Here is a 13299-nt window from a genome sequence, read left to right as displayed (position 1 = left end):
TATATTTAAACTCCCAAGTTTTACTTTATGCCTGAAGGAGAAATAGCCTTTCAGCATGCATCCTGTCAAGTCCTGAGGATCTTGTATGTCTCAACAAGATCAGTTCTTATTCTTCTAATTCTCAGGTGATACAGGATAAGCTGGAGTTATCCTCATATCAGAACATCCCTATCCCAGGTGTCAGTCAAGCGAACCTTTTCTAAATTGCTTCCCTCCTTAAATAAGTTAGGATAGTCCTCTTTGGAGCAACAGACATTGAGGGGAGATAATTTCTCCCTATTTGTATACTTCCTTTGAGAAATGGGTCCCCAACGGACACAAATTTAAGATGATTGCTAAAGAACTTGAGGTGTACCTGTCTTCATAAGAGATGACATGAATGTCACAGAAGAGGCATAGAGTCATATAGATGTACAGCACGGAAACAGACCCTTCGGTCCAACCCGTCCATGCTGACCAGATGACCCAACCCAATCTACTCCCACCTGCCAGCACCCACCTGGCCCATATCCCTCCAAACCCTTCCTATTTATATACCCATCCAAATGCCTTTTAAATGTTGCAATCATACTAGCCACCACCACTTCCTCTGGCAGCTCATTTCATGCCCTTATCACCCTCTGTGTGAAACAGGTGCCCCTTAGGTCTCTTTTATATATCTCCCCCTCTTACCCTAAACGTATGCCCTCTAGTTCTGGACTCCTCCACCCCGGGGAAAAGACTTTGTCTATTTACCTTATCCATGCCCATGATTTTAAAAACCTCTATAAGGTCACCCCTCAGCCTCCGATGCTCCAGGGAAAACAGCTCCAGCTTGTTCAGCCTCTCCCTGTAGCTCAAATCCTCCAACCCTGGCAACATCCTTGTAAATCTTTTCTGAACCTTTCACATTTCACAACATCCATCCGATAGGAGGGAGACCAGAATTGCACACAATATTCCAACAGTGGCCTAACCAACAGCCGCAACATGACCTTCCAACTCCTGTACTCAATACTCTGACCAATAAAAGAAAGCATTCCAAATGCCTTCTTCACAAACCTATCTACCTGTGACTCCACTTTCAAGGAGCTATGAACCTGCACTCCAAGGTCTCTTTGTTCAGCAACACTCCCTAGGACCTTACCATTCAGTGTATGAATCCTGCTAAGATTTGCCTTCCCAAAGTGTAGCACCTCGCATTTATCTGAATTAAACTCCATCTGCCACTTCTCAGCCTATTGGCCCATCTGATCAAGATCCTGTTGTAACCTGAGGTAACCCTCTTCGCTGTCCACTACACCTCCAATTTTGGTGTCATCTGCAAACTTACTAACCATACCTCTTAAGCTCACATCCAAATCATTTATGTAAATGACAAAAAGTAGTTGACCCAGCACTGATCCTTGTGGCAACCACTGGTCACAGGCCTCCAGTTTGAAAAACAACCCTCCACCACCACCCTCCGTCTTCTACCTTTGAGCCAGTTCTGTATCCAAATGGCTAGTTCTCCCTGTATTCCATGAGATTTAACCTTGCTAACCAGTCTCCCATGGGGAACCTTGTCAAATACCTTACTGAAGTCCATATAGATCACATCTACTGCTCTGCCCTCATCAATCCTCTTTGTTACTTCTTCAAAAGACTCAATCAAGTTTGTGAGACATGATTTTCCACGCACAAAGCCATGTTGATTATCCCTAATCAGTCCTTCCCTTTCCAAATACATGTACATCCTGTCCCTCAGGATTCCCTCCAACAACGTTTCCACCACAAATGTCAGACTCACTAGTCTATAGTTCCCTGGCTCGTCCTTACCACCCTTTTTAAACAGTGGCACCACATTAGCGAACCACCAGTCTGCCAGCACCTACCCGTGACTATCAATGATATAAAATATCTCAGCAAGAGGTCCAGCAATCACTTCTCTAGCTACCCACAGAGTTTAAAGGTACACCTGATCAGCTTCTGGGGACTTACCCAATTTTATGTGTTTCAAGACATCCAGCACTTCCTCCTCTGTAATATGGACATTTTTCAAGATGTCACCATCTATTTCCCTACACTCTATATCTTCCATATCCTTTTCCACAGTCCACCCGGATGCAAAATACTCATTTAATATCTCCCCCATTTCCTGCGGCTCCAAACAAAGGCTGCCTTGCTGATCTATTCTCTCCCTAGTTACCGTTATGTCCTGAATGTCTTTGGATTCTCATTAACTCTATTTTGGCAAAGCTATCTCATGACCCCTTTTTGCCCTCCTGATTTCCCTCTTAAGTATACTCCTACTTCCTTTATACTCCTCTAAGGATTCACTCGATCTATCCTGTCTATACCTGACATATGCTTCCTTCTTTTTCTTAACCAAACCCTCAATTTCTTTAGTCATCCAGCATTCCCTATACCTACCAGCCTTTCCTTTCATCCTAACAGGAATATACTGTCTCTGGACTCTCGTTACCTCATTTCTGAAGGATTCCCATTTTCCAGGCATCCCTTTACCTGCGAACATCTGCCCCTAATCAGCTTTTGAAAGTTTTTGCTGAATACTGTCAAAATTGGCTTTTCTCCAATTTAGAACTTCAACTTTTAGATCTGGTCTACCCTTTTCCATCACTACTTTAAAACTAATAGAATTACGGTCACTAGCCCCAAAGTGCTCCCCCACTGACATCTCAGTCACCTGCCCTGCCTTATTTCCCAAGCATAGGTCAAGTTTTGCACCTTCTGTAGTGAGTATATTCACATACTGAATCAGAAAATTTTCTTGTACACACTTAAATTCCTCTCCATCTAAACCCTTAACACCGTGGCAGTCCCAGTATTGCAAACAGAAATAAATATGATCTGATAACCATTACAGAGATGGCTCAGGACAACATAGATTGTAACATGTATATGAAAGATTATTGGGCATTTAGGAAGAACAAGTAGTTAGGAAATGTGGAAGGGAGGTATTGGGTTTAGGAAATCAAAATACAAAAGTGGTTTGATTGAGATGAGAGATGATATAGGGAAAAAAGTTCCTTGTGGGAGTGCTGTATAGATCCTCTAATAATGACCACAGAAGAAGATGGAGTTTGAAGAAATATGGAATAATATCAGAAAGGTACGACAATAAAATGGGGCATTTTAAACTGCATACAGACAGGAAGAGAGCCTGGAAGAGAAGTTTGTAGAAGTTTCTTACAGCAGCATATTCTGGAGCAATCCAGACAACAGGCAATATGCGACCTGGTTTTGTAATGAAATAGGATTAATTAATGACCTCATTGTGAAATACCCATAGGTCACAGTGATCATAATGATTGAATTTTGCTTTCAGTTTGAGGGGGGAGGCAAGAGGGTCCAAGATTAGTATTTTAAAACTTAAATAACAACAATCTTAAGAGCATGAAAACAAGTAAATAAAGTGAACTGGCAGATCAGCGTAAGGGATAAATCAGCAGGGGTCCAGTAAGATTATAGCCTACTCTTTGTTCTAAAAATCTACCTGAAATTATTCTATGAACTCTTAAAATACACTTACACATCTGATTTTTCTAGTCTAAACATAGATTATTATATAATGACCATCATTATCAATGATTATCTCCCGACTTTTCTGATAAGCTCCAATTACGTCTTCCTTTATACTCCATCCAACATATTTAAGGGAATATTTCAGAACACGTTGAATTGATATAGTTTAACAAGCATGAAAAATTACAAAGAGAAGAGTTTAAAAAAGTTAAAGAAAAAGTGTCAAACTTAAAGAAAAAGCAAATAATTGCAGAAAGAAGGGAAGCAGAGTTTAGGTAACACCATTTTCCCTGTTTTTATCCTAAGTTGCAAAATTTAAACTTAGTAAGTCACCCTGTCTAAACAGGATACAAGCAGAGAATTCACCACAGAGGTATACAGAAAAGCCACACACAGACCAAGTCCTAAACTACGACAGCAACCACCCCAACACACAAAAGAAGTTGCATCAACACACTATTCAAAAGGGCCACAACACACTGCAGTACACCAGAACTGCAAAAAGAGGAAGATTCAACACCTATACAACGCATTCGCCAAAAACGGATACCCTCGCAATTTCATCAACAGATGCCTAAGGGAAAGACAACAGAACCAGGATATGCCACAACCCAAAGGACTAGCCACACTACCATACATCAAGAGCATTTCCGAACTGACAGCCAGACTACTGCAACCACTAGGACTCATAATAGCACACAAACCAACAGCCACTCTCAGACAACAACTTACCAGGACAAAGGACCCGATACCCAGCATGAGCAAAACCAATGTAGTGTACAAAATCCCATGCAAGGATTGCACAAAACACGACACAGGACAAACAGGAAGACAGCTAATGATCCGCATCAATGAACACCAACTAACCTCGAAACGACACAACCAGCTATCCTTAGTAGGCACACACTCCGATGACAAGCAACATGAGTTCAACTGGGACAACATTACTATTATAGGACAAGCCAAACATAGAACAGCCAGGGAATTTCTAGAGGCATGGCACTCATCCACAGATTCAATCAATAAGCACATCAACCTGGACCCAATATACCGGCCACTGCAGTGGACAGCTGGAACTGACAACCGGAAGCGGCAGATTCAAACTACTACAAATGCCAGAGGAAAGATCACAGAAGCACTTCACAGGAGGCTCCCAAGCACTGAGGATGTCACCTAGACAGGGGACGAAACGTCTGCAACACAAATTCCCAGCTCAGTGAACAGAACCACAACAAGGATACAAGCGGTCCTCAGGTTGTGGATGGGTTCTGTTCTGGAGTCCACTTCAAGTTGATTTGTTTGCAAGTCAGTGCATAATGTGGGACAACAGAAAGTAGCCATCTGTAAGTGAAGGAAATATTCATGTCGAGCTTTAAATTGTTAAACAATGTTCGGCATTGTGTTCAAAAGTATGAGCATACATTAAGTCAGGTGTTCACAAGTCGGGAATCTTCTGTACATACAAGGTTGCTAAGAGAAGATGAGGTGAAGGTCACAATCTTTCAGTACACAATTGTTACAAGAATGGTGTCAGAGAATTGGAGGGTTACAAAGGTTATACTGCTTTCAAATAAAAGGAGAGGGGTATTAATCAGGACAGGAGAAAGTGGGGACTACAGATGCTGGAGATGAGAGTGGAGAGTGTGATGAAGGGCTTTTGCCTGAAATGTTGATTCTCTTGCTCCTCGGATGCTGCCTGACCTGCTGTGCTTTTCCAGCACCACAATCTCAACTATTAATCAGGATACATCAGCCAGTCAGTTTAACCGGAGCGATAGTTAAACCACCAAAGACCAATGTCAAGTACAAAATTAATCTCACTCAGAGGCATATCAGTTAATAAGAGGCAGCTAGATTTGTGAAAGGTAAATATGTTTGATGAACCTGATTGTTCAGCAAATTCAGAGAATTAATGAAGCTGGATGCTTTACATATGGACTTTGAAAAGCATTCAATGATGTTTTCTGTATTCATTCATAGAATGTACACATCGCTGGCTAGGCTAGCATTTGTGGCTCATTTCTAATTGCCCATGAATAGGTGGTGGGGAAGGACCTTCTTGAACTTCTGCAGTTCATGCATTAGCCTGGGTCTCTAGATTAATAGTATAGTGATAATGTCACTGAACTAAGGTCTCCACATTATGTATCACAGATAAGGCATATTTAGGAAACTGAAGCACATGGTTTTGAAGGGAGGATATATACTTGGCTATCTAACTGACAAAGGGGTATGAGACAGAGATTTGACAAGGATAGACTGTTTTTTGCATCTGTAAGAAAACAGAGTGCGCCAGAGTTCTGTATTATGGCCATTGTTTCTCTTGTACTATAAAAGGGAGACGGATATGGATACAGGGAGCACAATTCAAAATTTGTCAATAGTACAAAATTTGAGTGTGTTGTAAACAGTGAGGGGAATAGTATTAGATATCAAGTGAGAGACACTGGTAAAATGGGCAAATATGGGCAGATCAACTTAATTGAGATAAAATTGAAGTGATGCACTTTCAGGGTTAAACATAGAGAAGCAACATTGCAATGAGACATACTGGCAGAGCAAACTATCCCATGTTATTTCACAGAAATATTATAAACATCAAGTGAAACAAGCAGACATTTGGATAGGTGACAAGAAAAAAAACTACCTCCTTGATAAAAGTAATGTTGCACATTAAGAGGAGAAGTACGACTGAGTGAGGGAATTAAAGAAATTTGGAGTGAGGTAGCTGTCAATGATGGAACCATTAAAATCAAGAACGCACAGGACACGAGAATTAAAGGAACTCCGAAATCTCAGAAATGTGTCGCTGTGGATGAGGTTACAAAACAGATATCATCTAAGTGACACAATTTTGAGGGAGGTGGAAGGGCAGAAGGACCTGACTATACACATTAATGAAACTTTAGTAGTGACAGAGCAGGTTGATAGGCAATTAAGACAATGTATATAAATACAAAGAAATTGTGCTAAACTTGTATAAAGCTCTTGTACTCAGAGTATTGGGTACAATTTTGGGCACTACACCTTAGGACTCTTCTTAGGCCATGGGTAAGTACAAAGAAAGTTTACTAGGATAACATTTCAGTTCAGCAAATTATATTCAGAGACTGGTGAAGTTTGAAATGGAAATTGGTTCATAGATGATATTGTTCAATTGTGAGATAAATGGAAAATCTTTTTAGGTGGGCAGTAGCATCTTTCAAATGGGAAACAATGGAGAAAGATTGTATATGAAGAAACTTCAACACTGGTGATAATGTATGCTAGTAGCAGGCCATAAACCGCAATAATTGGCTGCCAGAATTGACAGAACACACTGTACTCAAACAGCCCACGCTTGTAAAAGGCAAAGCAAGAAGTCAACAATGTGATTCTGCTTTTCGGAAGTAATCGGTGAACAGTTCTGAGCATATTCATTATGACACTAAAACCCAGTTTAAAGATTGTGGTGGAGAAAATATAGAGAATCACCAGGAGACACAGAGTTTCTTAAGAAGCAGTCTTTTATTTGCAAACAAAAAACCGTGACACTGAGAAAGCAGATTCTGAAATGCCCACGAACCTCAGGGTCTGTGGATTTTCAGATTTTTTTTCATGTTTCTGTTAGCTTATCAGCATGTCCAACTATATTAATCAAAGTCCCTCACTCTAGCTACACAATAAACCAGTGATGTTAGTTCCCATTATCTCTTTATTGTAATTCTACTTAATGTTATTCTACTTAATGTTATTCTAATGTCACGATTAGATATTTATTGCTAACTCTGCTACAGTGATCTTTCCATTCCAGACTAACCTGTCATGATAGATATTTAGCTATTCCATCTATTACAATAGTCTCCTCTCTCAAGCTGACTCTACTAATTATTAATTAGATAATTTAATGTCATGTCCCAAGTATTTATTGTCCCAATGCTGACATAATAACTTAACAGAGAAACTTGCTTTATTGCTTGTGTTATCTCATCTCGCCTTAACCTTACTCTGCTAATTGGTGTAAGAATGTTCCACTATTCTTATCCCATTCTGCATTCCACAGAACACAGATTACCCGTGGTCTTCATGCTGTAACCCTTCCCATGCTTTCATATTCTTTATTTTCCATAAGATCAGTCAAAGCTTGTAACATAGATCAGGTGAGTAATCCATTCCCCAAAGAAAGAAATATTATTAAACTTCAAACCTTTATTGAAATACCTTGTAACTTGGAAACAAATTTCCCTATTGTTTCCTCCATAGCAACACATCATCTTCAAAGACTTATCAGTCTTTTCTCCTACAAATTTATAAAGTTTGAAGATATACCAAACTTGAAACAATAACTGTATTTCTCTCCACCGATGGTGCCAGACCTGCTAAATCTCTCAAGTACTTTGTCTTACTTCAGACTTCCAGCATCTGCAGCACTTAATTTTAGACATTTTGCCTTATGTATTTTCATTAGGAGTCAATTAGCTCAGTAAGCTTGACAGTTTTGACATCTCACTACAACCCTACTCCTTTTTAAAATTCCCACGTACCAAACCAAAACATAAAAATAAAAAGTAGTCAGTGAAGCAGAACTACCATTGACTAGAAACTGAATTGGGCTGACCGTTTAAATGCTGTAACTCTGACAGCAAGTAACTCACCTCCTGACTCACTGCCCAACCCTCTGCCACAAGATAACCGTACCCACCCCCGCAAACCCCCAACTCCACAGCTGCTGTTGCTCATTAGCTGGATTACAATTCAGAGTGTTGCCAACAGCATGGGTTCGATTCCTGCAGTGGCTAAGGTGACCATGAAGGACTCTCCTTCTCAACCTGGGGGAAAAGGAGGGAGCAAAAAGGTAAAAACAATGACTGCAGATGCTGGAAACCAGATTCTGGATCAGTGGTGCTGGAAGAGCACAGCAGTTCAGGCAGCATCCAAAGAGGGAGCAGCCCTATGGTCTAGTAGGACAATGATATGGAGGAGCCGGTGTTGGACTAAGGTGGACAAAGCTAAAAATCACAACTCCAAGTTTTCATCCAATAGGTTTATTTGGAAGTACTAACTTTTAGAGGGCTGTTCCTCTATCAGGTGGGGCTAGTGGGGCAGAATCAAAAGATGTATTTTATAGCAAAATATCACAGCGTCATACACCCCCCACACTTTCATCCACACACAGGCTTATACTCCATCACACTCATGCACACACACTACCTAACACATACAATGCAAACACACACACTCACACTCTCTATCCCTCATGCGCGTGCACACACGCACGCACACACAATTCTATGGGGTGAATTCACATTTGCAGAATTGTACTTGCAATACATTCTATTTTTGCTTAAAAATCATACAACCTGCAGACAGTCAATCAATTTAACATTTTATAAATTTCTACTTTAGAAACAGAACCAGTCTGACTCAAGATTGAGATACAGGCAGATTGTAACCTCACACTTAATACATTGAGCTGAGATGTCACTTTTTTATAATACCTTAAGTTATCTCAAGAAGTTCTGGTTTGTACATATTAATTAAGCAAAACCTGCAACCCATTCTTAAAGATGAAAGCCTTAACAGCAATCTAGGTTTGCTTGATATATCATTTTAATTGCACGACACTGATGTTTTGCTATAAATTCTGTGTCTTATGAAACTGCCCCACTAGTTACCTGGTGAAGGAGCAGCGTTTTGAAAGTTAGTACTTGCAAATAAACCTGCTGTCCCAAGCCTCCAACACGGCACTGCCCTCCTGACCTGTCCATCACCTTTCCAACCATCTGCTCCTCCTACCTATGACCTTCTCCATCACCTTCATCTACCTATCACATTCCCAACCACCTTCCCCCTTCCACCTCTCCCACCCCAGCACCTCCCTCCCACTTGTCTCAGTCCCCCCGACCCACAAGCTCATTCCTGATGAAGGGCATATGCCCGAAATGTCCAATCTCCTGCTCCTGGGATGCTGCCTGACCTGCTATACTTTCCCAGCACCACACTCTTTGACTATAACAGAGTATTGTGTGATTTTTAACTCAGAAGGACAATGGCAAGTTTTTAAAAAATATTTTCGGTTGCAATATAAAAGCCCGTCACATTGTAGATTGTGTTGCACAGCATATTAAACCTCTTAATGCAAGTTACTAGTTGGAATTTACCAATGCAACACAATAAAATTACAAAACCTTTCAGAACAGGAGCCGGAACCAAATGTCAGATACTTACGAGCACACGGAGCCAAAACCCGTCGGACGCGGCGAACGGACATGGTGACCTAGTTGGCGAAAGCAACGACAATTATCCGCGATCGGCCAGTCCCAGTAAAATAAACAAGGTGATCTATTATCGATCGTATCGAAGTACACAAGAGCGCTCAATTCCCAGGCCAGTCTCCGTTGTCACTCGATATCCCAACCCGCCGCTGCACGCGTTTCTGCCCCAGCCACAAGGACGTACCGTCGGCACGACGTTCAAACGTCATGGACACGCAGCCTTGCGTGTGACGTAGCAGTGCCCGCCCATTGTGCAAGTTCTGCGCTGAGTGGGCGGGGCTAATTGACCCCCTTGAGGGATTGCCATTGCCCAGGTTCCAGTGGGAAGGGAGCATTAAAACAGAAGCTGCTGGGAAAGCTCAGCAGGTGTGTGCAGAGAAAGCAGAGCTAACGTTTTGAGTCCAGTGACCCTCATAGAATCGTGATGTGGAGACGCCGGTGATGGATGAAGTTAAAAATCAAACAACACCAGGTTGTAATCCAACAGGTTTATTTGAAAGTACAAGCTTTCAGTGTACTGCTCCTTTGTCAGGTAGCTAGCTGAAGAAGGAGCAGTGCTGCAAACGTTTGTGCTGTCAGATAAAGACCTGGTGTGTGATTTTTAACCTTGTAGAATCATGGAAACCCTACTGTGCAGAAAAAGACCATTTAGCCCATCAAGTTGAAAATATGTTGCTGGTTAAAGCACAGCAGGTTAGGCAGCATCCAAGGAAATTCGATGTTTCGGGCATAAGCCCTTCATCAGGAATGAGGACAGTGTGCCAAGCAGGCTAAGATAAAAGGTATAAAGTGAGGTCTGCAGATGCTGGAGATCACAGTTGAAAATGTGTTGCTGGTTAAAGCACAGCAGGTTAGGCAGCATCCAAGGAATAGGAAATTCGACGTTTCGGGCATAAGCCCTTCATCAAGAATGAGGAGAGGTTGCCAGGCAGGCTAAGATAAAAGGTAGGGAGGAGGGACTTGGGGGAGGGGCGATGGAGATGTGATAGGTGGAAGGAGGTCAAGGTGAGGGTGTTAGGCCGGAGTGGGGTGGGGGCGGAGAGGTCAGGAAGAGGATTGCAGGTTAGGAGGGCGGTGCTGAGTTGAGGGAACCGACTGAGACAAGGTGGGGGGAGGGGAAATGAGGAAACTGGAGAAATCTGAGTTCATCCCTTGTGGTTGGAGGGTTCCCAGGCGGAAGATGAGGCGCTCCTCCTCCAGCCGTCGTGTTGTTATGTTCTGCCGATGGAGGAGTCCAAGGACCTGCATGTCCTCAGTGGAGTGGGAGGGAGAGTTAAAGTGTTGAGCCACGGGGTGGTTGGCTTGGTTGGTCTGGGCATCCCTGAGGTGTTCTCTGAAGCGTTCCGCAAGTAAGCGGCCCGTCTCCCCAATATAGAGGAGGCCACATCGGGTGCAGCGGATGCAATAGATGATGTGTGTGGAGGTACAGGTGAACTTGTGGCGGATATGGAAGGATCCCTTGGGGCCTTGGAGAGAAGTGAGGGAGGAGGTTTTTTTTAGATTAGATTAGATTAGACTTACAGTGTGGAAACAGGCCCTTCGGCCCAACAAGTCCACACCGACCCGCCGAAGCGAAACCCACCCATACCCCTACATTTACCCCTTACCTAACACTACGGGCAATTTAGCATGGCCAATTCACCTGACCCGCACATCTTTGGACTGTGGGAGGAAACCGGAACACCCGGAGGAAACCCACACAGACACGGGGAGAACGTGCAAACTCCACACAGTCAGTCGCCTGAGTCGGGAATTGAACCCGGGTCTCAGGCGCTGTGAGGCAGCAGTGCTAACCACTGTGCCACCGTGCCGCCCACTAGGTGTGGGCGCAAGTTTTACATTTCCTGCGGTTGCAGGGGAAGGTGCCGGGAGTGGAGGTTGGGTTGGTGGGGGGTGTGGACCTGACGAGGGAGTCACGAAGGGAGTGCTCATCAAGTCTACACTGACCTGCTGAAGAGCATCCCACCAACATCTACTGTCCCCCACCACCCCATCCCCCTCCAACCTCACATGGGGTTCGCAAGGTTTGTGAAAGTTTGTAGCTCAGGTTGAGGTTTAGGGTGTAGGTTTGCTCACTGAGCTGTAGGTTTGATATCCAGACGTTTCATTACCTGGCTAGGTAACATCATCAGTGGCGACCTCCAAGTGAAGCGAAGCTGTTGACTCCTTTCTATTTATATCTTTCTCCTGGATGGGGTTTGTCCCAGGATAGATGTGTTGTCTCAGTTGAAATTATGTTTTTTTCATCTGTGTGCACTGACTGGGAGAGTAATTATGGAGGGAAACCTCACAATCTGAATTATTGCCTCCACCTCTGAGCCAGGAGGCCTGGTTCAAGTCCTATTAATAATGCATCTGGACAGGTTAATATACAAAAAATTGAAAAATGCTTGGATGAACGCTTGGAGTGGGCATCACCTCCAGTCTGCAACAGGACATGTTCTCTGCGACCATCGAGTTCCCACTGTGGGCCTATTGCAGCTCTGCTTCAGGCACAAAGTTCAACTGCAGCTGATAACCCGTCGAGTCCCTGCTGTGGGCTTGCTACAGCTCCACTCTGGGAACCAAGCTCTGCCATGGCTGACACCTAAGTTCCCAAATCCAGGCTCTGGGCCTACCAAACCAGGAGTCCTCGATCCTGCCACCACTGCTGCCAACAACTGTCTGTCATCGCTCCTGCTTCCGCACATCAGAAGATGAAAGGAAAAAAGAGAAAGAAAAACATGGTAAAGGAAAGAGAAGGAAATGTCTGGCCTGGAGTATATGGGTTCAGAAGCCCCAACATTCCCTACCATGCTGGCGCCATTCTGAATGACTGTGATGCTGAACTTTTTATTTCTTTATTTTTCTAATTTATTCCTAAAATTTTGTACCTAGGTAAGTTGTACCTAAGATGGTGTGGTAAATGTTGACTTTGTAAACTTTTCATTGCACTAATGTGAGTATATGTGACGATAAACCTAATTCTAATTCTGACGTTCAAGATTATGGGCCTAGCACAGGAATTATTAGAGGAAAATCTTTTGATGGAAAATGCATTCATACAGTGAGTGGCAAAACTGGTTCTCACTAAATTACCATACAGTATTCAACAATATCCCGCTTCATCCCAAATACATGCACATTCTTATACAGGCAGGACAAGATGTCACAGCACTTCACAGGTATTATAATGGGGAAAAAAGAGGGAAAACGAACAAAGCCCATGTGGGTCAATGATTGGAATTCAGAAGATAGAATGGGTTGGCTTCTGACAGTTTATTTGATTTCATGTTGATGAGAACTGATAGCTAGGAGAAAGTGAGGACTGCAGATTCTGGAGATCAGACCTGAAAAATGTGTTGCTGGAAAAGTGCAGCAGGTCAGGCAGCATCAAAGGAGCAGGAGAATCGACGTTTCGGGCATAAGTCCTTCTTCAGGAATGAGGAAGGGCTTATGCCCGAAACGTCGATTCTCCTGCACCTTTGATGCTGCCTGACCTGCTGCGCTTTTCCAGCAACACATTTTTGAGATCTGATAGCTGTCAATTGTAGAATGATAG

At 43.0% G+C, this 13299-nt stretch overlaps 1 protein-coding gene across 1 annotated transcript in view; it reads right to left on the bottom strand.

The window, feature by feature from the left end:
• mrpl39 (mitochondrial ribosomal protein L39) overlaps positions 1–9973 on the bottom strand; it is a 34392-nt gene extending 24419 nt beyond the window's left edge. Inside the window, exon 1 of the mRNA XM_060833229.1 lies at positions 9712–9973. Coding sequence (XP_060689212.1) covers positions 9712–9754 — 43 coding nt within the window. The 5' untranslated portion in view covers positions 9755–9973. The remainder of the gene's footprint in view (positions 1–9711) is intronic.
• Positions 9974–13299: the final 3326 nt, after the last annotated feature.

The sequence above is a fragment of the Hemiscyllium ocellatum genome, chromosome 12 (genome assembly GCF_020745735.1).
Source record: "Hemiscyllium ocellatum isolate sHemOce1 chromosome 12, sHemOce1.pat.X.cur, whole genome shotgun sequence".
In the NCBI taxonomy this organism is placed as follows: Eukaryota; Metazoa; Chordata; class Chondrichthyes; order Orectolobiformes; family Hemiscylliidae; genus Hemiscyllium; species Hemiscyllium ocellatum.
Note: the sequence above shows the minus strand (reverse complement) of the source record. Positions and strands in the feature narration are given on the sequence as shown.